The sequence below is a fragment of the Protopterus annectens genome, chromosome 3.part0 (genome assembly GCF_019279795.1).
Source record: "Protopterus annectens isolate FY-2018-M chromosome 3.part0, PAN1.0, whole genome shotgun sequence".
Classification (NCBI taxonomy): domain Eukaryota; kingdom Metazoa; phylum Chordata; order Ceratodontiformes; family Protopteridae; genus Protopterus; species Protopterus annectens.
In genome coordinates, this window is record NC_056731.1 from 1,514,876,917 (window position 1) to 1,514,903,978 (window position 27,062).

General features: G+C 38.0%; 1 protein-coding gene and 1 long non-coding RNA gene across 3 annotated transcripts in view; one reads left to right on the forward strand and one right to left on the reverse strand.

Moving 5' to 3' along the window:
* The window catches only part of LYN (LYN proto-oncogene, Src family tyrosine kinase), an 821,134-nt gene that overhangs the window by 402,231 nt on the left and 391,841 nt on the right, over positions 1-27,062 (forward strand). The window contains exon 3 of one of the 2 annotated variants that reach the window (XM_044065544.1): positions 2,754-2,827. In XM_044065544.1, coding sequence (XP_043921479.1) covers positions 2,759-2,827 — 69 coding nt within the window. In that variant the 5' untranslated portion in view covers positions 2,754-2,758. Of the gene's footprint in view, positions 1-2,753; positions 2,891-27,062 lie in introns of both variants that reach the window. The other variant, XM_044065543.1, reaches the window with a different exon arrangement.
* LOC122796808 overlaps positions 12,829-27,062 on the reverse strand; it is a 60,875-nt gene continuing 46,641 nt past the window's right edge. Inside the window, exon 3 of the long non-coding RNA XR_006364010.1 lies at positions 12,829-13,551. This is a non-coding gene — a long non-coding RNA (uncharacterized LOC122796808). The remainder of the gene's footprint in view (positions 13,552-27,062) is intronic.

Genomic DNA, 27,062 nt, shown 5'->3' on the forward strand with positions numbered 1-27,062 from the left:
AAGCGTCAAGTCCTTTGTTGTTTTATTTCATTTCTTAATAAAGTCTACTTCCATGGATGTCTGGGTGTTGCGGTAACTTTACTTTTTTGGAATTATTGCTTATTGTTTACCATATATTCTTGGTGAATAACTGAATTCTGGGACTATATTGACTATTTATTTTAAATCTTAGTATATTGTTCTTAAGTTTATATAATTGTCTTGAGCCTCAGTAGCCAAAGCAAATAACGATAAAGATAAGAGACAGCCTTCTTTCATGTCCTTGCTTGTTTTTATTGGCTGGTAAATAAAAGATCCTAGTTTAATATACAAAAATAAAATCTAAAAATATGATTAATAAGAGATACACAATTATTTCAAAGGCTGTGTATTTATAATACTTTCATTAAAAAGACTGATTTACTGCATCTAGATGCAGTCTAATTATAGACAGTTCTAGTTTATTGTTAGTAGTGTAAGTGATTAAATAAATTATTCATTTGATGTTATCATGTGTTTCTCTGTTTAATATAAAGTCAGTGTGGTCTTCCTCTATTAATATAAGTAATATTCTTTACTCTGTTGGCAAAGACTGATATCAGAATGTTATAATGCAATAATCATTTAGGTCTATAAGAAGAGCACATATATGTATCTTTATCCTATTATAGTAAAGGAGAAATTTATTGTATATTTCCATGATGGAGTTGTGTTAAGTGTAGTTTTCATTTTTCTGACTACTTTCTCTAACACAGGTAAACCATTTTTATGTAATCATTTATATAATTCAGGAATGATGGTATCATTATGGGGAACTTTGTTTTCCTTTGGCCTTTTACTTCTCTCCTTTATATTGGTTATAGAAACAGTTTTTTTTTCTTCTTCTATTTTTCATATTTCTTCCAAAATATTTTTGTATATTCATATGTTTAAAGGTATCAATTACTTTTCTTTTTCTACACTAAAATTCCGTACATTAATTTTCTCATAGTGTTTTTTAAAATAGTCCACAATGTCTTTCACATCTGTATATTTTCAACTACTACCAAGGAGTGATATACTGTCGATGTGACTAGTTTTTTCTACCATTTTGAATCTAAAAGCTAATTTATGTAAGGCTGTAGGAGTTACAGAGTAAGACTGTAGCTTGACTTTTTCTATACCAATGGGAACTATATCTTGTCAGATCTTCTGTAACTCTGCATTCAGTTTTTTTTTCCATCTCTAATAATATGCTTTTTTTTCCATTTTTGTATTTTAACATTATTCTGTCTGTGTTTTCTTGCAGTTCCAATAAGTCTTTATACCATTGTTTTTTCTTGTTGTAAAACCTGGTTGAGACTTTTCCATATAAATATTGCTTGCACTGAGTCCTGTAGCATCTCATCAGAAACTTCACACTGTTATTAAGGACTAAGAACTGCTCTTTTTATATTAGAATCCACTCTTCAAAATCTGTTCATTTTGTTCTTTAAGTTGGCCATCTAGTGAAATAAGCAAATTTCCTTGAATGTGTCATTACTGTATAAATAATTTAATTTTGATCTGATAAAAAGACGTTATCACCTTTACCTTCTCTAATTTAGAAACCAAATAATTTGAAATAAATCACCTATCAATTCTTGACTGCATGCCAAATCTATAAGAGTAGTAAATATAAAATAAATAACTTGATTCAAAAAAGTTGTTAGCGTCTATAATATTAAGAAAGTCAGTAAAATTTACTAAAGACATATCTCCACATGTTTCATAGGCAAATATTAGTTTGAATGAGAAAGACTTCAAAAATGCCTTTTGATAAATTAAGAAAATCTCTGCTTTTGGAGGTGAGCGAATCCTCCTATTCTCTTACTTTATATGACAAATCCCAGGACTGCTGCACCTTGAGGAAACTAAACATTCCACATGATGACAACATCCTTCTGTGACAGGTAGTGTGCATCATCACACACGTGACCCTTGTATAGCTTCCTGGCATTGACATCACCTGATCTAATGTTGGCTTTAGACTTGCATGTGGGCACATATGGTACTGTGCTCTGAAACAGGTGGGATGGTGATTATTTACTGGTAACATGTATTGAAAGGGTACTATGTGCTCATTGGAGCTGCATTAGGACACTGAGGGGCACTGTAACAATACCATAGGAGTTGTGGCTGGACACTGGTAACATGATCACTGTAGGGAACTTGTGTATTTGCGGCTGCTCTCATGCATTAACAACTTGGACATCCTAATGGTGCTACTTATTGGAGGATGCTGTTATATTCCAAGAACTGTATCATGAGCTGTCAGTCAACAGTATAGCATGGTTGCAAGTGTGTAACTGACAGGTTAAGGAAACTGTTTATGTTTATTTTGTACATTAACTGGTTTAGATTACATGTTGTTGCTGATCATAGACACTGAGCATTTTGGGAACTTGTAATCATGGTTCATAATGGTATTAGTTCACTTGTACTATGCTGGTATGGATCAGTGTCAATTTCAAAGCCAGTTCTGTATCTAGATGAATAAGTGAGATACTGGGTGAGATTAAAGCAAAAGCTCAGCACGTTGAATAAACCTCTGCTGTTCTTGAAATAAATGACTTACTGTATGTCATTCAGTACACTGTTATCCACTTTTAAGCAGGAGATGATACAGATACTATTTACTGGACAATGACACAGGTATTCTTTATATAATGCACTCATATTTCAGCACAACATACTTGGTGTTTAAAGTGTCTTGCACTGGCTGTTCTGATTTTCTCTGTTGCTCTTGATTATAGAAACTATGGGATGTCTGAAATCAAAGCCAAAAGAAGGCCCTGATGAAGATGGAATTCACTTGAAGAATCAACCAGTACGTACAACTGAAAGAACTATATATGTGAGGGATCCAACGTCCAAAACACTGCAAATGCCAGTAAGTAGATAGTGAAGGAGAGCCCCAAAAAGAGAGATTAAAACATGGCTGGCAGACCCTAAATTACAAACCGTGATGCACACCATGTATTTAAATGTAATTGCACTTCAAGTGGCATGGATGTGGCACTGTGCATTTAAATGTGGCATAGCTGTGATTCTAGCTCTCCTCATTTAAGATATAGTTTGGCTGCTGACTATTTTACACAAATCAGCAGAAATCCACAGACTTGATTTAGAGTGTGCTACATAGATGCACAAACACATACTGATATAGAAATGTGTAGATACACTGATACATACATATCATGTATACATACATAGCTGTATACACTCATACAGCTATAGCTTTGTTGATGTTTATGAAGGCATTTAAATGATCAATTGAATTTAGATAATTGTATGCATAGTTATTATATAGTGCCACAGCAAATGTTCATTGGGTGGGGGGTTTTCAGCACTGCATCAAAAGAGGAACAGAAAGGAAGGATTATTGTCTTAAGAGAAGTGATAACCTCATATTGACAGCTGGTATATTAAGTTTGCTAAGTATGTATATTTATGTCTGTAATAGCTCATAATTTAGTGCTACTTGTGTTTTGCTCCACAGAGTTTTTTTTTTTTTTTTTTTTTTTTTGTGAAACAGTACAATCTGTCTTGTTTTAGTTAGTGTATTACTGTGAATAGTATGTCATTAGATCAGTGATAGCAATTCTGCCATCAACATTTAATGCAGCTAATGCCTGTGGACATTTGCAAATGTTATGTTCTGTGAGGCAGCATCTTGCATTATACATCACTTGTATAGCTGATTAATAACATTCTGTCAATTGTGCAATGTAAGTCAACAAGGTGGTGCAGTGGTTACCATTGCTAACCCATAGCACTTGGTCTTTCAGTTAGGTTTCCAGCTAACTTGCCTTTTGTGCATAGTCTGCACATCCTGTCTGTGGTCACTTGTGGATTTTGTGTGGTGTTTCAGCTTTCCTCACATCCCAAAGACATGGCGTAAATGAGCAATGATCCTCCAATTTGCCTACAGAAATGAATGTGGCTTATGATTGTGTGTTTGTGTGTGTGTGTGTGTGTGTGTGTGTGTGTGTGTGTGTGTGTGTGTGTGTGTGTGTGTGTGTGTGTGTCCTGTGACAATCTGGCATCCTAACTAGAATGAATTCTCTGCCTACACCTTCTGCTGAATGATGAGACAAGTTCCAGCTCCTGCACAACCTTGAATAAGATAAAGTGCAGGTATTTGAAAATAGAAGAAAATTAATGTCTTATTGTGAAGGTCTTTTTTAACTATCAGTGCTTTTTAGTAAAAAAGATTGTACTGTAATATTTATAGTCCTGACCTTGAAGGATTATAGTAATGTTCTGTCATTAACAGGTATTCATTTATTACATATTAAACGGTGATTTGATATTTACCATTTGGCTTGCATGGGCCAATGGCAGGGCTGTGTTTAGGTTCAGGTCTTTATCTCATGTTGTATTGAGTGTTTTTCCATTCCACTAGTATATCAAATTTTGTTGTTCACATACTGTACTTATATAAGTAATTCAACACCTTTTGGGACAAATATCAAAATGAAAGTCCTTTCATACTGTTGGGGACTTGTCAGTATTATGCATCTATCAATAATCAGCTGTATAACACATGTGGTTTTGAGAGCAGTAATTGCAACCATTTTTATATGTTTGTTGAGCTACAGATAGCTTATGACTCAAATTTCAATAAAAAGATTAACAAGTGACACATCCACAAGTCATGACCATTGTGTGGAACATTTTTTTAAAACAAGCATTATTGTAATAATATTCACATTTAAGGAGATGGGAGTGTGTCATACAATTATGCAGATTTGAGAGGGCATGCCTGTAGTTGATATCCGTTATATTATTACAGAAAACTCCTGTTACCCTGTAGTGCCTGTGATTGGAAATTACAAGTTTCACTCTAAAGGACAGTGAATGAGATAAGACAATTCAGTTAAGCACACTAACAATTAAACCCCCTCCCCTCACTGGACTTGAACCCATTCATTCCATGATACTGTGGGAGTTATCCACCAGATGTAAGAGTGTAATAGCCATCCAGAGAGGGATATCATACAGGTAGCCATGAAAGTGTTTTGTGTCTTTGCTGGCATCCTGGTTATCAGGACATTTTATAACATCCCTAGCCCCACCTACTGAGCAGGAGGATAAAATACCTGTTCTACCATGTAGACCCCAATCAGGAGGACAGATTAACTGCATAACCACAGAGGTTCACAAAGCCATTCCCCTGTGAGTACATGCTTCTTGCACTCACAGTGAAGGCTGAAGTAGTGGCTTGGTAAGGAGCAAGCTCACCCCAGCACATTCCTTTCTGCTACCAAGGGATTGTGACAGTACACATCCAGCTATACTCCATTCTCCACCAAAAATGGACCTGGCTACCTTCCCCTTCCAGCTTTGTCAAGTGCCTCAACTGCTACTTAACGTTGGATGAGCTGGGACATAGTCAGGGCATCATTCTTCTATGCCACTGGAGCTCAGACAGTTCTATAATGTTATCTTTCACCAGTCCCTCAGTAGTGTCATTGTATTGCATGGACATTTAGTTGACGTTTAACATGTTACAGGGTGGCAGTGGTATCTAAAATTCAGCACTACAGACTAAGTTAGCAGTCATTTAGAAGTGCTGACACACTCTACAGCAGTTTTTTTGTAACTGTGCTTTGGAGTTTTACAGTATCCATATTTTACCTGGAACTTCTGCAGTTCAGGATCCTACAACTCGGCAATTAAGCTATTTCTTTTGCAAAACAAATGCAGAACATACTCTGAGACTACTGAAACAGAATGATTCTGGATCAGATCAGTCGCCGTTTTTTTTTTTTTTTTTTTTTTTTTAAGAATGTTTAGATAAACAATGCAAAGATATGTCAGAGGACTGGTTTGACTGGTTTTCAACACTGGATTTTATTCAAAAGACTTTTGTGTATAGAAAAATAACAAGCTCAGCTTTGCAAGATGTAATAAATATTGTTCTACATTTTAATTTGCCACTCAATGTATGATATTTCTTTCAGATTTTCTTCTACAGGTAGTTTGTCTTTGTTTTATTTTCTCCTTAAGAAATTCAGTTTTTAAGTCAGATGTTTGCTTAGTTTAACATTGCTGATTATCATCATGATAACATCATATCTTTTGACTTCATCCAACTTGCTTATTTTTCTTTTATTAACCAATGTAGTGTGATATGCAAGGAACCTATTATAGCCAAAGCTTGGGGTTACTTTTTGTTTGATTTACTTTAAAACAAAAAAAGAATACAAAAAACAGACAAACAAACAAAAAAGGTGATCCGTATTGTTAGCTCTGCATTTTTATGTCTTATATTCACTACTGCAAGTTGGTTGCAGCATTTGTCATTGAAGTCTGATTGATCATTTGGTGCTTGGATGCACTCACGCACTTCCAGTAACATCCCTTAGGTTGCTTTGCCAGACCAGCATTTCTGGTACATTTGTAGATGCATTCACTTCTCTTTTGAGACACTCATTCCTAGTCATGGTTTTGCTGCCCTGGCTTGAGCTTGCCTTTTCTGGATGCTCTGGTGTCTTTGTAACTATATTCTAGGATGTTGTTTGGAGCTTGTTGATTAAAAATTTCATTGCTGGTGCTCATTCCTTCCCAGACTTATTCTGCAGTGGTATTAGATCTCATCACCTATTCTCAGTCTGACTCATGTTAATATCTGTTCTCCAAGAAGTACTGCAGGTCAGTACAGCCTAAGGGCTTGAAACTGTCTCCAGGACTGGTTATGTGCAAGGACGCTATTATTGTAGACTGGTAACTTTATTCTAGCCATTTGTAATATCTGTGGGAGCTGTATCTCTAGGCTACTTGTTCTTTCAGTTTTGGGATCAACAATAGGGGACAATGCAATTCTTATACATCATACAGTCAAGTTTGCTTAGTTCCTCTGTCTCCATTTTAGCTGTGTCTGAAGACTTTATATATGTAACATAAAGCTCCCTCTCTCATGGTCTGTAGGCAGAATGGTTTATCAAAACATGATCTAACAAGACATAGATTATGGAGGTTATACTATGTAATCACATAATCTTACATAGTTCATCAATGCTTATATTAATACTTAAAATAAAACTGTTTGCTGGATCTTCCTGTATGGCTTTGGAATGAAAGTAACCTCCTTGAGTCACTCTCACTTGTGTGTTGAAAGAGATGCTGTAATTATAAGCACAAGCTAGATTTTCAGCTCTGTAAGTTATATGCAACAACTAAATATCTTGATGTTCATCGTGCATACAGCTGCAGTCATAACAGATGGGTTTTCCTGCCGTCAGGCGGGTCCTCGGTCGGCCGAATTCCAAAGTCTAGGTCCGGCGTCGGATGTCGTCGCTTCTTCCCTGACATCAGTGCGACAGGGGTATAAAAGAACCAGCCGATGCCATTGTCTTCGGTCTTTCTTGCCACGCGGTGCCCGAAGCAGAAGCAGTTTGCAAGTGCCGGTCGGCCAGCTCCTGAGATTACGAATATTTTTCAACCGAAGACTTCTTGAAAGCTAAGTACCCCATTGGGGAAACTTTTCTTGCCTCAGACCGATGTCAGACAAAGTTAATAATTGCATTTCATGTGGGAGGCAAATACCGTATAAGGATTTACATTCCCTCTGTATTCCTTGCTTAGGCCCAGACCACGACGTCTCGGCCTGTCGTTTTTGTGTTACATTCAACAGATGCACTATTAAGCGTCGGGCGGAGTTCGCCCAACACTATTTTGGCAAAAAGTTTAATTACAGCATGTCGTCGGATACTCCGACTCCAGTTTTGAGTAAATGACGCAAAGATATGGACCGACATACGAGGTCCGCGACTTCTACTGACACCATGCTAAAGCCGACTACAGGTGCTCCGGTTCTCAGCAAGGTGCCTACGCAGCCCCTGACTACCGATGACACTTCATTAGCGGTGTCTTCTGTGCCTGAGGTCGCAGGCTCTTCGGCCCACACCCCGACTACAGATACCGAAGCCACTCTTGGCGGGGAAACTCAGAGTTCAGACAGGCCTGCCACCTCTCAAGGTGTCTTCAGGCCTTCTTCTTCTTTTTCCATTAAGGCTTACACGAAATCTAAAGCAGCCATGCATTCTAAAAGACAAGCCCCATAGGGCCTCTCTCAAGGCCCCATGCCTAAAAAGCAGATGCTCAAAATGGCTGAGGATTTGATTACTCTTATCAGGGGTTCTAAACCCCCCTCGGACAAAAGGCCCAGAGTGGAGGAAGAATACTCTTCCTCGGACCAGGCCTCCATTACTTCAGAACATTCTGAGGACTAGGAACATTCTTACTCCCCTTTCAAAGATTCTGATGCAGAGGAGTCCATTCCCTCTGTCTCCCCCCCTGAGGATTACTCTTTTGGGGAAACCTTGCATACCTTGAGGGAACACTTCCACTGGGAAGGCCAAGAGTACTCAGACTCCAAGAAAAGGCTCAGGGATTTCCTCTTGCTCCCTCAGCACAGGCCTCTGGCTATACCTCCTGCCTTAGACATACTAGATGATGTGTATGCAGAGGCCAGCCTTAACCCCGATTCTTTACCTCCAGCTCCAGTCAAGCCTGACAGGTATTACCGGGTTCCTGATTCACACCAATTCCTATACAAAAGCCATACGGCTGACCCAGAAACTATTTCACAGGGTCCCAAGGGAATTAAGGCCTCCACTGCCAAAAATCCATTACCTTCAGAGAGAGATTCCAGAGCTTTAGAAAGGTGGGGGGAAAAGGTATACACCTCGGCCACCTTAACCATGAGGGCATTAAACTGTCAGTTCCATATGTTAAAGTATCAACAGTTTTTGTTATCTCAGTTGAAAAGCAAAATGTCACAACCTGAACAACCAGACTTGAAGGAGTTGCAGGATTTGTTGCATAGTGCAGAGCAAGTGGGTAAACATACCTTGCAATGTGGTTTTGATGCTTTAGAGGACTCATGTACAGCTGCTGTTACAGGATCAGTCATACGTAGACATACTTGGCTCAAAGAGCAAACCTTACCAGATCATGTCAAAGCTAAATTACTAGATGCACCTATTCAAAAAGATGTATTGTTTGGTGTTAAAGCTGAGGAGGTATTAAAGAAAATGGAGGAAAAGGTAAAATCAATGCAAACAGTGAAAGATTTCCTACAGGTACAACCCCCACACTTCAGTAGAAATTGGCCTTCAAAAAATTGGTCCTTTCCAGCCACGGACAGACCTCAAAGAGGTAGATACAGGCGCCCGAGGGGTAGAGGGCAATCTCAAGGATCATTTAGAGGCAGACAATGGCAAACACCTACACCAAGAGGGGGTGAGGATGGTTCACAGCCATTCAGAAAGCAGACCCAATGACTTTCCCCTTTGCATGCCAAGCAAGACTCAAGTGGCAGCACCTTTAGGTGGAAAACTGGCATTATTTTCGAAAAATTGGCATATTGTCACAAAAGACAAATGGATCCTGGACATTATAGACAGAGGCTACAGATTCCATTTTCACACCCTTCCAAAAATGAGAGGCATGCCAAACCTGCCACACAATCAAAGGGCAGAGGCACAAAAACAAATTTCAGATCTCATGGACATGAAAGCTATTCAAAAGGTACCTGCACAAGAACAGGGTCAAGGTTTTTATTCCAGACTATTCCTGGTACCAAGGAAGGGCAAAGATTGGAGTACCAAAGTTCAAGATGCTCACATTACAGCAGCTTCTTCCCATGCTGGGCAAGGAGTCTTGGCTGGTAACATTGGACCTCAAGGAGGCATACCTGCATGTCCCAATCAGACAAGATTGCAGAAGATACCTCAGATTTCTTGCAGGTTCATCCCATTATCAATTCTCTGCATTGCCCTTTGGCTTATCTACTGTGCCCAGAATGTTCACAAAATGCCTGGCATCAGTAATTGCCTTCTGCAGACTTCAAGGGATACAAATATACCCATATTTGGACGACTGCCTGATCCAAGCGGACAGCAAACACACTCTTCTGAAACACCTGGCGTTTGTTATAAGGTTGTTGAAATATCTGGGATACACAGTCAACAAAAAGAATTCAAGACTAATACCCTCTCAAACAATAATTTTCCTGGGTGCCAGCTTGGATACAAACACCCAGATGGCCTACCTCATGCCAGAGAAACAAGGGCAATTAACTCAATACTTCAGAAAACTGGCAACCTTCACCAGGCTGACTGCAAGGAAAATCCTGCAGGCTCTGGGATTCATGGCATCTTGCATCCTGCTAATCCCATGTGCAAAGCTGCATATGAGGAAACTTCAGTGGTACCTAAAAAACTTATGGTCTCAACACAGCCACAGTTTGGAAACAATCTTACCACTGATTCCATGTCTTCAAAAGGAATTTCTGTGATGGACTCAAGCATGCCAAAGAAACATAGGTCTCCCTTTCAGCAAGCCTCAAGCAAATCAAGTCATCACAACCGACGCCTCGGACTACGCCTGGGGGGCACACATGACAGATCGGTGCATTCAGGGCAAATGGTCACAAAAAGAAAAGCACCTACACATCAATCAAAATCAAAAATGCTAGCAGTAATAAATGCTATTATGGCTTTCAAAGACCTACTGCATCCAGGCCAGCTATTGATAAGGACAGACAACACCACAGTGATGTGGTACATAAACAAATAGGGAGGAACCCATTCATACCCCCTATGCAGCCTAGCCATGTCTCTTTGGAACATGGCTCTGGAATTACAAATCCAACTTCAAGCACAGTTCCTGCCAGGCAAGGAAAACACGCTGGCAGACAACCTGAGCAGAAATATGACAGATCCACACGAATAGAAGTTGCATCCTCAAGTTTTTACAATGATAATTCAAGCATGGGGAAGGCCAGACATAGATCTGTTTGCCACCCACAGAAATTACCAATTGACAAAATTCTGCTCAAGGACCTTTCATCCACAGGCCTGGAAAGTGGACGCACTCTCTTTCAGTTGGACAACAATGATGGTTTATGCCTTTCCACCTCTTCCACTGCTGCCCAAAGTTCTATTAAAAGCCAGAGCAGACAGACCAAAGATGATTCTCATTGCTCCAGACTGGCCAAGACAACACTGGTACCCATTCCTGAGGAGCCTGATGCATTCCCCACCATGGATCCTGCCTCTAATGCTGCTTCTACTGACTCAGCACAACTTCAAAACTCTTCACAGTCAGCTGAAAACACTCAGTCTAGCCGCATGGAGGATTCCTTAAATTCACAGCAGACCCTACTCTCCAAGGAGGTGCAGGATGTCATTTTGGAGGCCAGAAGGCCTTCTACTAGAAAAGCCTACTCCGCAAAATGGAAACGGTTTTGTGCCTGGAATCAGAAAAAGGGTCAGAATCCTGGAATACTGAATTTACCTCAAATATTACAGTACCTAGCCGAGCTGCTAAGCAGTGGACTTTCATTCTCCTCCATCAAAATCCATGCCTCAGCCATTTCTGCAGAGTACAACACTGATCCTCCTTTATTCTCTCACCCTCTCTTAAGACAGTTCCTCAGAGGGGCTAAGAATATAAAACCCCCAAGGAAGCAGCCAGTACCTGCTTGGGACCTCAATTTCATTCTAGAAAAACTAACCCTGCCTCCTTTTGAGCCAGCTGCTTCAACAGATCTGCAATATTTGTCATGGAAAACAGCCTTCCTTCTAGCCATCACCTCAGCACGCAGGGTTTCAGAACTACAAGCCCTCATGGCTGTGCAGCCTTTCATCATTTTCCATCAGGACAGAGTTTCCTTACGAACCAACCCTTCATTTATGCCAAAGGTAGTATCCAGGGTAGCCTTGAATCAGGCTATCCACTTACCTACCTTTTACCCTAATCCACAAAACAAAGGGGAGAGACTACTACATTCCTTGGACATTCACAGACAGCTCCGTTATTATTTGGACAAAACAAAGCCTTTCAGAAAATCAGAGCAACTCTTTGTGTCCTATGCTACAGGTGCTCAAGTGAAGCCTATTTCCAAACAGACAATCTCAAAATGGATAGCCCACTGCATATGCTTTTGTTACTCTTTTCATGGAAATACTGTACCTACAGGCATCAGATCTCACTCCACAAGGGCCACAGCTACCTCTGCAGCTTTCCTCGAGGGGGGTTCCTACCAAAGATATTTTGGAAGCAGCCACTTGGAGTTCTGTACATACTTTCTCCAAGCACTATCACCTACCATTATACTCCAAAACTAGAGCAGGCTTTGCCACTGCAGTCTTGCAGGGCATCCTGGCTACTCCTAGTTCCACTTAGTGCCTACTACCCCTTTATTAGCTTTGGGATTCTACCCACCTGTTATGACTGCAGCTGTATGCATGATGAACATAGTACAGTTTTGTACCTACCATAAATGTAGATGTTCGAGTGCTAATACAGCTGCAGTCCAGGTTTCCCTCCCTCCTTCCCCACTTGGGACAGGCCTAATGGCTAACACCTCCTCATACAACCTCATTGGGGTATTCTTTTATGGTGTATTTGCTTGCAACTACTGTTTTTTGATTATATTGCATTTGCATTATTACATAAATTTATGTTTTGCCTTCCTTCTGGGGGCACCTGACATCTGGGGCAAGAAAAACTGAAGAAAATGGCGTCGCCTGGTTCTTTTATACCCCTGTCGCACTGACATCAGGGAAGAAGTGACGACATCCGACGCCGGACCTAGACTTTGGAATTCGGCTGACTGAGGGCCCGCCTGATGGCAGGAAAACCCATCTGTTATGACTGCAGCTGTATTAGCACTCGAACATCTACATTTATGGTAGGTACAAAACTGTACTTTCTTAAAGTTGTAAATGAGGTTTCTAACCCAAATGTCTTGCCTTGATGTATTATATGGAGGATCAGATCACATGGTAAACAGAAACCCATGAGACGTGGGGATCAATCGTTTTAATGATGACAAAAATACTCAAGTTGTGCAAGAAATAAAGAAGGTAGGAGAAGAAGTGCACTTTGCTGTAAAAAACAGAGGGTTAAATGAAAACACTGAATAAACACAACATCTCCATAAAAACCTGCAACAAGAAAATGCCACATTAAAATAATGACTAGCTGGGGAGTTAAAGATGGCTGCTATCCTGTAGACACTATTAATCCTTGGCTCCGACCAAATCCTGGAGAAACTCTATGCAGATCAGTATAGAGGTCAGTCAAGCAATCTAAGTATATCTTCCAAACTACTTATAACTCTGATAAGTTGATGCATATTTATTAAAAAATAGATTTATACCTTTAAAAAAGTTAGATTTAACTGGATTGTATGGACCCTGACTGCCAGGCCACAGCCACGAGGTGATAAACGTCAACTACTATTTACTTAAGAGGAAAATAAAAAGTCAAACATGCCAAACAAAGATCCAGGTATGGATATTCAGACTACCAAAACAAATTTTTCGGTGGTGGCTTGTCCAGGAAAAGAATGTTATACAAAAAGGCCTAGAATGGTTAAACAACAAGATATAGCTAAAACAGCCACTAAAGCAAAATCTGATCAGCCAGCTAATCTTGAAGATTTGAAGTTGGCTCTACAGCCTATTCAGCAAGCTTTGCAAGATCTATCCACTCAATTTCAGTCCTTTGGTGATTCATTCAATCAAATTCTACCTAGAATGCAAAAGACAGAAGAGAAAGTATTTGTTAATGAAACTAAAACAGACCAACTTCAGAAAAAGTCAGTGAATAACATCAAAAGTATCCAAGAATTACAATTAAAAAGAACTGACCTGGAAGCAAGAACAAGATGCAACAATATAATTATATGTAGGATTCCTGAATACCATATATACCCTAGCCTTATGGTAACAATCAAACAAATCCTGGGTGCCCTTCTAGAGGATCTGAGTGAAGCCAAAAAAATAACAATCAAAAGAGCACATTAAACTATCTGAGTCACCCAGAATGCAGAAAGACCTTGACAAATTTATGTCAAAATCTTAAACTACCAAGACATGATAAAATTCTATCAGCAGCCAAAAAGGAGAATCCTTTTATATGGAACAGTTGCAAAATCTCCTTTTCTCAGGACCTTCCGAGCAAAATAAAACAAGCAAGACAAAGCCTCTATCCATTTTGTGCATTCCTGATACAGAAAAACATAACATTCCAAATGAGATACCCAAATATTTTATGTTTTCAATATAAGGAAATTAAATATACTGCCTCTACCATTAAAGAAACAAAGTCCACTTTTCTGTCTGCTTTTAAGGAGATACCGGTAAATGTATCTGCTGAGTATTGACAGCTTATGACTTGTTTGTGTGTCTGGCATGATGTCTTCTTTTTCTTCTTGCTGTTCTTGGAGTCCGGGTCTGGCTGTCTCACATTTGGTCGTGGCCAGTATTGGACTTTTCCTGGATGGTCTGGGTCACGGTGGGGTATGGGGACCTGCAGACTCCTTGATTCACATTTCCACCCAATACTTAAATTCTGTAAAGCTGCACCAGATTCGAATTACTGTAATGCTTCTTCTTCCTTGAAACTTCTTCCTGGTTCATTAATCACTCATTCATTTAAAGCAACAGGACTACACCAATTGCAACCACTTAACTATTAAATATATATCAATGAACGGTGATTCTCGAGGAAGAAGTGGAACAAAAATAATTAAAAATTTGGCAAGGACATGACAAGGTAATTCGGAAATGTGATAGAGCTAATTGTGCTCTTATATGCATCATGAGAAGCTGTAACCTCTGAGAAAAGTTAAAATCTCACTTTATGAAAAGTCTTTTTACTCAATTCTATTTTGGAAGAAAACATTCAGTTTACTTTGGGGTCCTACTGGATTATGGGTTTTATTATTTAAATTACTGTTATTTTCATTTGTTTTTATGGACTCAGTTTACAGACTGGTACCTAGTTTGATTCATAGTTTGAGCTTTCAAGTCTCAGCCAGCTTCATGCTGCCAGACAACAGGCTGTAAAAATGAGAGTAGGGACATTGAGACATGGGAACTTCTGAGTTCATTACAGAGCTATGAGCTTTTTATACTCTTTTGTCTTTATTAGATGCAATAATGAAAATCCTGCAGCATGCATATGTTCTTCTCTAGCTGTCAGCCTCAGGTGACAAAATCTTAAAGGGTGAAGTTTCTCTTGTTCTCCTGTAGCAGTTACAAAGGATTATTAGTTCTAATACTATAAATATTTTTCCTTCCTCGAGGTGAACTTTAAACTCAAGAAGACACAGCAAGAATTGTTGCTGTGTGTGATAATTATCCTACTATATCTGCTGTAAGCACACTTATCACTTCTAATTTTTCAGATAAATTCTGAAGGCTTCCTGACTTAGTTTTTGCTCAAAATTATGTTAATGTAAAGCTGGCGTGTCTATATTGCGCCTCATAAAAACTAAAATATTATTCCATTAATATTTTAGACAAATTGCTGAGATTGTTCATGTTTAATGTTGCTAATTTAATGCTTGTAAACAAAAAGTAGGTTGGAAACCCATTAGAATTTTGTGTTATTGTATGATTACATTGATGATTTAGTAGTTTGGTAGTAATAGTTAAAATCTCTTTACAATCCCCTTTATCTCTCTCATTCTCTCCCTCTTCTTCTGCTTTCTAAGCTCTATATCCACTGAATAGCAGCTAAACAATGGGAGGAGCTAAGTGTAAAGTAATTAGCTGTTAGGTTATGCTATGCTTTCTATACTTAGTGTATAGTTTTATTCTAGGGAAACATAATCTAGTATAAACTTACACTGGAGACAGACTGTTGTTAAAATGCTTTCCCTCTTATATGTCTCCTCTTTTTTTCATAACCCTTCTCTTCTAGGCCTGGGAGACTAGTGACTAGGCATGGATTAGGGGCAAAAAGAGTTAAGTGCTATTTACCATCCCATGGATTTATATGCCTCTATTTTGTTCTTAATAATGCTAAGTTAACTCAGGTTAAGTTCACCTGTTTACTTTTCTGTGTAATAACACAAGATGTTGGTGACTGACTTATGGAATGTAAAGGGGATTCAGCTGGTTAAAAAAAGGAAACTCTTTTTACATCTTGCCTTTAAATCAAAAGCAAAAATAATTTTAGTGCAAGAAACACATATGCTGAATGGGCATTGGGTCACAGAATATGGGAAAGAATTGGATCAGAACAATCGTAAAGAATCAGATAGTGTGGGGGTAGCCATAATTATTAAAAATCCTTTCAACATAATATTTTAGATTACGGCACAGCTCTAGAAGGAAGATGGTGTTATATAACCTTTAAATGTCCTTATGTTGATAGACCTATCTGACTATTAAATCTTTATGCCCCCTGCTCTGAACAGCAAGACTTCTTTATGTCAATATATAAAATACTAACCTGCTTCCAAAACCACTACTTAATTCTAGGAGAGGATTGTAATACTTATCAAGACCCCCCCGTAATAGATAGATCAAATTCATATAAGCCATATAATACTCATGCCACTACGGCAATCTCAGAGTTAAAAATGACTTTGATATTTTGATCCATATAACTTCCCAAAATAAAACTCTACCCAAAGACAAATTCACCTTTCATTCACAATGTCATAAAGCATGGTCTAAAATTGATTTTGTTCTCATTTCGGATTTCTTTTTAAATTATGACATTAACTTCTCAACTGAACCTAGATTCTTTTCTGACAACTCAAAAATCACACTTATTACTAGCTTGACCTACAAATCCAATGCTAGGCATAGGGGTTATAAGTGGACTTTAAATCCTAACCTTCTGAGGAAAGAGGATATTATAGAAGAGATCAATGTGATGTTGGTAAATCTCCAAAAAGAAACATCCACTTCTCAACTTTTTGGCATTGAATGGGCCTCTACTAAAGCTCAAATATGAGGGTTTCTTATTAATAAAGCAACTCATTATAAGAATGTATACAAAGCTGAAGAAAATTTAATTACAAAAGGGATTGTCAAATTAGAATTAGAATTGCAAAAAAAAAAATCAATTACAGTTACTCCAAAAAGAATTATATCTGCATAATACAAAGCAACCGACTTTTCATGAAAGTAAGAAATTAGCTAATTACATGGAATGGTTGCAGATTCCATCTAAACTCTTGGTGAGACTAATTACTCAAAAGAAATATCCCCCATCATATCTGAGATGTTATATCAGGGCATTACATACTTTTCTAACACTGAGATAGTTAAGCTTTTTGAGAAACTTTAATCACACACATATGGTGAGCAGGCACACTTAGCAACAAAAAGGGAATGGACCCACTTTCTTAATCACTTAGAATTTCCAAAGTTATACCAGGCACAAAAAATGCCTTTCAGCTCCAATTGCCTAACAAGAGATAATATCTGTAATCGGTAACCTTAACTCTAATAAGGCTCCAGGGCCAGATGGGAAAAGTTTGTGCTGTTGATGATGTCACAAAGGTATGTTATAGCAGTGATTCACAAGAAGATGTAGTCACATGATGAAAGGGGTTTGCAAGTCTGGAAGAATGGTCTAAAACTGGCATCTTAACTGTAATGCATAAATGGAGAGTGGCACATCAGGTAAGCAATAATCCAGGAGGGACGTTCATATTACATAATCTAAGAATAACTAAGTAAATAGTGTGCCAAAGCAATAAAGAATGCCAAGGGGAAACTGAGATGTATATGAATAGGTATCACCATGATAAAACATATGGCATTTTATCTCTATGTAGGGGATACGTTTGCCTCCATTTAGAATATTGAATGTACAGTTTTGGATATCTCTTCATCAGAAGGATATAGACTGGATGAAGGCAGGTGAAAATAAAGCAATAAAAAATGATGCACATTGTTTACCAGAAATCTTATGCAAATGGCAGATTTAAAGAGAGTAACATGCTCTGTTTTTCTGTGATTTGAATTGCCAAATTATTCACCACCATTTCAAAATACATACATAAAAAAAGCATCAGATACTACCAAATAAACTGTACATTGTTATAATATCAATAACCATGGAGCATTGCCTACAACAAAATATGTTAAGAGTGTAAGTGTTAACATGCTGTAATTTAGCATGCTGTAATTTAGCATTCTTGTTACAGCTTTTATATAACCAACAGGGGAAAAAAGCAGGGATTGAGTAGGAAATGACTCATCCATGCAGATTTTATAAAGAGAGATTCCATCCAGCATGATGAAGTTAACAACAATGAAAAAGTCCTATCTCACTTTACACCATAGCAAATGATTATTAGTGAGGTTGAAGAGAAACTGAGAAACTGAAGAGGCATCCACAAGAGCACTGAGGCTTCACAGACAGTGATGCTCCACAGAACACTGAGGTACCACAAAACACTGAGGCTCCACAGAACACTGAGGTACCACAAAACACTGAGGCTCCACAGAACACTGAGGTACCACAAACACTGAGCCTCCACAGAACACTGAGGTACCACAAAACACTGAGGCTCCACAGACATCGAGGCTACACAGATCACTGAGGTTCCAAAGACACTGATGCTCCACAGAACACTGAAGTACCACAAAACATTGAACCTGCACAGACATTGAGGCTTCACAGAACACTGAGGTTTTGTTCAGACTTATACAGAGGAAGAATTCTATTGACTCTAAAATGGAGAGCCCTTCAGGAATAAACTTTTAGGCTGTGCCTCTTTGTTCAGCCTAATACTTCATAAAGTAAATATTGCTACGTATACCCCAACAGTTTTCTGCAATGGGAGAGCATGAGGGCCTCAGTTTACAGCTGTTGTTTTTGTTTGTTCCTTTTAATAATATGCCTAGCATCCATGATTTAGTCTTGCTGTGCAAAGGTATACAAAGGTTATGCAGAATAATGTTTTTCAACAGTGTTTCCTAACTTGGTCATGACCTTTAGTAGAAGCCATATGATTCCAATGTATTGCACTCACACATACAAGCATTTGAGCTAAATTTGATGGCATTAGAAATGCTCTTTCCAAAACATTTCTCAAATTACTAACACCTTTTTATACTAGAGTTCTCTCTACCAGCTTCCCCTGTTCTTATGTTGTCTTCCATCCCAAACCTCTGGTAGATATCTTCCACATGTGAGGTCAAGGAGACAGGATGACCTCTCTTAGAACTTCACAGAATACTGAAAATACTTGTCTCTAAGTAGCTTCCCAGTCTTTACTCATAATAAGTATTGCAGTACCTGGTGGTTAGGGTTTTACTGTCATTACCCATCTTCAATTGCCTCATTGGATAGAGTTTCACTTGTTGGCTCCAAAATCTATCAGAGTGAGAAAATCCATACTGGGCAATGAGCTCTTTGAGGGGCATCAGATTTCAGTCTTTGCTGAGTTGGATTTATGTACAGAGACCTCGTATGAGCCAGTACCGAAAGGGTTTACTTGAACTTTCTGAAGAACATCTAATGTGTCCACTAGAAAAAGCAAACAAAGAAAACATGGAGGCCTGACTCTTTAGTTCCCTTCAAAGTTTATCTAACTGTTCTACACAGCCTACATACTGTGCACTACTAAGTAGTGATAATTCCTTTGTAAACACCACGTCAGTGTCACCAGAAGCACAATTATTGGCTTAACTGTAAATTCCCAATACCTAGGGAAACTATACTGGTAAACAAGGAGTCTGCATACAAGGCTTTCTATGGGATTTCCATATCATCATGTATGATGAGATGAAAAAAAGCCACAGATGTACTAGGCATACATTATAGACGCAGGCACATGTACTTAACCATGGAATATTTATGCTACCACCTCTTTTAGGACAATCATTTGTTACTGTCACCCTCAATTTAGAGGTGAGGTGAGTCTGGATGAATTTGGGAACTTTGTTATTGCAAGAAGTAAATAAGCATGGAGAAATATGGAAAGCGTGCACCTGGGGAATGTATACCAATTTATACTAGAGAACATTTTAAAGAAAAATTATCTGCATTAACTGTAACAACTGCATTATTAAGGATTCCAGTCTACCATTAATTAAGTTTTGGTTTAAATTTCAGGCTGGATGAAATAAAAGCATCTCTTAGATATCTGAAATGGTCAACTTTTCATTTGAAGGGGAATAATTATCCTGGGTTAAAATTGAAAAGCAAAGCTTCTGTTTTCTCAGCATTGATTTTATAACCAGTCTCTGACCCAAAGCTGGTTAAGGCATTCCATTCGAAGGGAAGCACAGCCTGATAGTTTTGAAGCTATGTAGTATTAGCTCATTGTTGAATAAAGCCAGTTTGCTACCCAGACTCCTTGGTCAACTAGTACTTTCTCTGTATCTTTTATGATTATCATGAATGGATGTTTGTTCACCAGAAAAAACAGTATTAGGATTAGTGGACACCCCACCTGATGGCTGTATTAAAAGAGCAGTGATACAAAATAAGCAGATAATATCTTAAATGCAGAGGAATCAATCTAATAAATATTCTTTATTGAGGTCACTAGTTCTTTTGCCAGGCTATATCACCTCAGCACCCAAAACAGGTAGCACCATAAGATAGAATAAAAAGCATTTGCTCTGTCAAGTACAGGGACCCATAATGACATTTTCTTCCTAACAGTAGCAGTCACAAAATGTGTTACTTCTGTGGTATCATTCCAGGAATTCCATGAAAGGAATAGATAAGGGAAAAGAAAGGAAAGGAAGTTTGAGGATGGTATTTCAATATCTGGGGATAAAGGAATGTTAGCAGACCAAAATCACTTTGCAGATGAGATGCTTTTCTGAGAATACTAAATACAGAAAAAGTTTTGTCGAGCTGTACAAGATGCTTGAGGAAGGTTGTAAGGAGTGGCACCAGTGTAGGACCTGCAGCTAAGGATATAGTGTAGATGGTGCAAAACCCCAGTTAAGCTTGATACAGAGGGGGTATTAATAGAGGTAGATAGTTTTTAGACATCTAGAGGGGAGGGGGCTAACAATATTGATATGTGATGTAGATGCCCAGACATTCAAAGTGTTAATGTGAGGTAGTGAAGGACTGGAGTAGGAAAACAGGACACTCTAGGCTGTGATGTAGTGTTGGAACTTCACTACTTGGTCTTTTGGGATAAACTAGAACCTTTTTTTACTTCCCAACCCTTCTTGTGCTTTCCATATCCAAGATTTTCCCATTGTCACTACTCCTTGCCCTCTGACAAATAACTTTGAAAATTTTGATGCACCAAACATAGAACATATTATAAATACAGAATTCTGACAGGCTTGCAACAAAGATTTAGAAAATACGTCCCTTGATTGACTCCCATCTGTAACATCAGTGACTTAGCTATAGCATTATGGATAACGGGCTTCTGATGGCGATATCTTCATAGACATGAAATGCATCCAAAGGCACTGATCATTGTCTGCTGCTGTAATAGACTTATCACATGGGAGTTTGAGTGGAAGTCATGGCTGATTCCTCAGTTGTGTAATAGAGCATATATTCCAAGTTGTTTCCAAGTTATTCACATCAGCTTCTGGCATGTTCAAATCAAACATGTTGCAGAGGTACTATCCTAGGTCCATTTCTCTTATCTGCCTTTCTACTGATCTTCACTCTGACCTACCCAGTCTTAACCTTACAGTGTGTACTCATGACTTAGACCTCAGTAAATCTGGAAAAACTTCAAACTCCATGCAGAATGACCTGCATTATGACTGCTCCTTTCTCTGGAATTTGTTACAGCACAAAAAAAGTAATTATCAGTGCCAATAAGTATACCACAATGGTATAGTAATAACATGACAAACACTTATGGATATCATTCCTTTGAGACATTTTTTTTTCTCTTTAAGTAGGTCTCTCTGAGTCATGTTTTGTCTTTCAAATATGATTTAGAGATAAGTGCAACACGTCTGCAATTTAGCTGTCTAGAAACAATAGAATGCTAATGCAGGACAGAGAAAAACATGGAAAGAATGGCAAAAATATAAAACACAGCAGTATTTCAAAAAAAAATCATAATGCTCTGCAACCATACTAAAAAGCAAATAAATGAAGACAAAAACTGTACTACTACAACATTCAGAACAATAGTAAACCAACCCTAAAAAATTATAGTCATCCATTAAAGAAATCTTACATTCCGGCTGAAACTTCAACCCTAACCCCTCTCCCAATAACACACCACTCAAAATTGTAATAGAAATCAATTCTTATTTCATAGATAGTATAGCATCCCTAGCCAAGGATTCCTCAACATCTAATCGTAACCCTGACCAACGGCCATGTAGCACTACATCCACTGTCACCTTCAAACCTGTGTCCACATCCTATATAAAATACTCTTAAACAAACTCAAACCATGCTCTACCTCAAATGATGACCTTTCAATTGGGTATCTTAAAATAGCAGCCAATAGGATTGTCTATCCTCAATCCTTATAAGAAATCCCAAATTCCTTCTCTCTGAAAAAACACACATTATCCCTTTATACAAAGAAAGAAATTCAACAGACATCTCTAACTGTAGACCTATAGCAGTCTTGTCTCACTCTCCAGAATACTTGAAAAATGATTTCAAAAACAATTTCTGAACTACCTTTGGCTGGAAGAACTTCTATCTCCCACACAAGACAGGATCCGTCCCTTCTACAGTATTAACACTGTACTTCTAACTTTTATAGATGCTGTCAATAAAGCTAGAGATAAAGGTAAACTAGTCTACTTATTTCTAGACTTGTCTAATGCCTTCAACCAGTTTGTTAATGCTTTAAATGTCCTCACTAGGTCTATTTCTGCCCACCCTTCTATAGTTCAAAAGCTACTTGTCTAATAGGTATCAGTCAGTGAAATGGCTGAAAATGGACACCTACCCAGTCAGACTTTCCCAGTAATCACATGTCAGTACATAAATAAATAAAAATAAATAAACTCAACATATTCAAAGCTACAACAGGCCTGGTTGTCAACATGTTCATCTTTAAGATTTAATAAGTATTTCCCATTGTATCCCTACAGCCATTCCATGCCATCAGTGTGGTGCCAATCACTCTAACTAATTGTTTTTACAAAGGAACTCTGAAAAGTGACATTCTAATTTCCAGTCACTGAATCCTTACACATTTGATAAAAGCAAATTATAAATTCAAAGCACCAAAAAGTGTGCATATTTCTAGAACACAGCTGCTACTGTAAAAGTATAAATAGCAGAACGGTTCAGTACAAGCATACCTTCACAGCCATATCATTCATTATATTCAAGGTCTTAAGATTAATATTTTATGTCTCATTCAACATATTAATCCTAATTATTGTGATTTTATGTATACAAATTAAAATGCACCAATAAACATTAATGTTCCGAACTTTCAACAACAGCTTTGTTCATCCAGTTATGACCTTTCATTTGTAACCAGACAATTTTGCTTACATTACTTGGCTTTTAATATATCTAGAGAAATATGAAATGTATTACGTTTGCTTAATGATGTATAGAAATATTTATTTCTTTAGCTTTTTAGACAGATAGTTGTGTTGCCCATCATAAAAGCTTTAAGCTGATATCTTTCAACGGATTTACTTCAAATTATCGAATACTTACTTTATTGAATCCCTTCATCGAATTCCATTTAATCAAATCCACTTCTTCGAATCTCATTATAACGAACTCTCTGAACTACAAAAAGGAAACCCCAGGAAAGGAACCTCTCGACCACCAGGACAAAACAAACAGAAAAACAAAAAAAAACTCCCAAGTGGGGGGCTTCAACCCCCCCTTAACTAAATATACCAAGTCCAAAATTGCACTACAGTGGAAGAAGGGCACAGTTCACCATGGTGGCCAAGTGGATCCTTTCCTGGGGTTCATTTTCCTAGTTCTGGGAGTTCCATATAATGAGATTCGAAGAAATGGATTTGATGTAATGAGATTCGATAAAGTAAGTATTTAATAATTTGAAGTAGACCCTTTCAACAGCCTGTACACAACATGGTTTTGCTGTTGTTTGTAAGTATGAACGTGCAAATGTTGATGAGTAGATTCATAACTGTGCTCATCCTAGACAAAAGACTAAAGGCAATGCTAGGGTTTAAAAGGAGGGTCTGAATTTTCATCCTATTGGCAGACTTCAGAGAACTTCCTTACATATTTTGCAAAATGTGACCTTATTACCAGTTAGTGGTACAGCGGCCCTCTTTAGCCTCACTAGCTTTTAAAATTAGTTAAAATGAATGATTACTCTCTCCACTGTTAAAAAAGCGTATTAAAGATTGTATGGACACCATAAGATCTCAGGATTGCAGGACGCTAATGCTATTAAAGCCTGTGTTTGGTCTGACAAAGACTTCTCCAAGTTTCTCACTTGTGCTGGAATCAAATTTCAGCTGAAATATGCATCTTGCAAAACTTTAGTCAAATTTCAAGTTAAAATAAATGAACATGTAGTTGCTGTGCTTGGAGGCAGATTCTTCAGAAAAAATAGTTACATTTAATTGACTTCAAGTGTTGCCTACTGTAATATGTTATATCAAATGTTATATTATATCGTATTGTATTAAATTATTGTTTTATAGTATGCAGTGTAAAATTCCTGTATTCCTGAGTGCATCTTTCGTTGATGACTATTATTGACTATTATTGTTCATGTCTTTGTATCTGATTATGCTGGCTTTTAACATGTATGTATAAATAACATTATCTTCACAATGCCAGTCCTCGTAATATGTCACTGCATTGTTTGAATCATCTCTTTAGAGTCTATGTAACTGAGTATTGTAGTTTACGGCCCGTGTAACTTAAAATTAATAATGTGTTTGACTTTTGCCCAGGTCATGGATGAAAATCTTCTAGAGACCAGTTCACTGACCTGTTTAATAAATAAATGGATAAACAAATAAATAAACAAAAATAAATACAAATGTGTTCTCTCCCTAATAGCCCAGAGGAAGGTGATAGAATCATCTGCTCCCTGAAATGAGCACAGTATTATATAGGAAAGTAAAACTATTAGTGAAGATACCAGTCTGAGTCATCAAAATTTCCATATAACAGGGGTGGGGTGACTATTTTCACTTCTGTCATTTAATGACAAGTTACTCAAGAGGGATACTCAGCTATATAAACTACTAGGTAGATAAACCTGCAAATTCTTCAGGGTTACAACATATTCTGTATTAGCAGTCAGAGCAGAAAGAAATTAGTTGCAGTAATAATGCTTTTAAATTGGACATATTCTATGTGATACTGTCCTGGACTTATATGCCACAAATGCTACAAAATAAATAAAAAGGCAGCAAGGTTATCAAAAAGGTGTTAGCTGTTTAAAAAAAATCTTACAAGTGTCACTAACATTAATAAACCAAATATTGGTTCCACTACTCCATTATATGACTATGTTATGTGGAAGAGTGGGTGATAAGATTGAGTGACTCACAGAAATGTTACAAGTTAGTGAATAAATAGTACAAATGCTATAATTTTGTTATGTCAGTCACAGTTATCTTTTTCTTTTTTTCTTTTTTATCACTGCTGATAAGAATAGTAGAAAGCATACCAGCTAATGGCAGTACCTCATTACATATACCAGCTAATGGCAGTACCTCATTACATATACCAGCTAATGGCAGTACCTCATTACATATACCAGCTAATGGCAGTACCTCATTACATATACCAGCTAATGGCAGTACCTCATTACATATACCAGCTAATGGCAGTACCTAGTTACATATACCAGCTAATGGCAGTACCTCATTACATATACCAGCTAATGGCAGTACCTCATTACATATACCAGCTAATGGCAGTACCTAGTTACATATACCAGCTAATGGCAACACCTCATTACATATACCAGCTAATGGCAGTACCTCATTACATATACCAGCTAATGGCAGTAACTCATTACATATACCAGCTAATGGCAGCACCTAGTTACATATACCAGCTAATGGCAGTACCTCATTACACATACCAGCTAATGGCAGTACCTCATTACATATACCAGCTAATGGCAGTACCTCATTACATATACCAGCTAATGGCAGCACCTAGTTACATATACCAGCTAATGGCAGTACCTCATTACATATACCAGCTAATGGCAGTACCTCATTACATATACCAGCTAATGGCAGTACCTCATTACATATACCAGCTAATGGCAGCACCTAGTTACATATACCAGCTAATGGCAGCACCTAGTTACATATACCAGCTAATGGCAGTACCTCATTACATATACCAGCTAATGGCAGCACCTAGTTACACATACCAGCTAATGGCAGTACCTCATTACATATACCAGCTAATGGCAGTACCTTATTACATATACCAGCTAATGGCAGTACCTCATTACATATACCAGCTAATGGCAGCACCTAGTTACATATACCAGCTAATGGCAGTACCTCATTACATATACCAGCTAATGGCAGTACCTCATTACATATACCAGCTAATGGCAGTACCTCATTACATATACCAGCTAATGGCAGCACCTAGTTACATATACCAGCTAATGGCAGTACCTCATTATATATACCAGCTAATGGCAGTACCTCATTACATATACCAGCTAATGGCAACACCTAGTTACATATACCAGCTAATGGCAGTACCTCATTACATATACCAGCTAATGGCAGTACCTCATTACATATACCAGCTAATGGCAGCACCTAGTTACATATACCAGCTAATGGCAGCACCTCATTACATATACCAGCTAATGGCAGTAACTCATTACATATACCAGCTAATGGCAGTACCTCATTACATATACTAGCTAATGGCAGTACCTCATTACATATACCAGCTAATGGCAGCACCTAGTTACATATACCAGCTAATGGCAGCACCTAGTTACATATACCAGCTAATGGCAGCACCTAGTTACATATACCAGCTAATGGCAGCACCTAGTTTCATATACCAGCTAATGGCATTACCTCATTACATATACCAGCTAATGGCAGTACCTCATTACATATACCAGCTAATGGCAGTACCTCATTACATATACCATCTAATGGCAGCACCTAGTTACATATACCAGCTAATGGCAGCACCTAGTTACATATACCAGCTAATGGCAGCACCTAGTTACATATACCAGCTAATGGCAGTACCTCATTACATATACCAGCTAATGGCAGCACCTAGTTACATATACCAGCTAATGGCAGTACCTCATTACATATACCAGCTAATGGCAGTACCTCATTACATATACCAGCTAATGGCAGCACTTA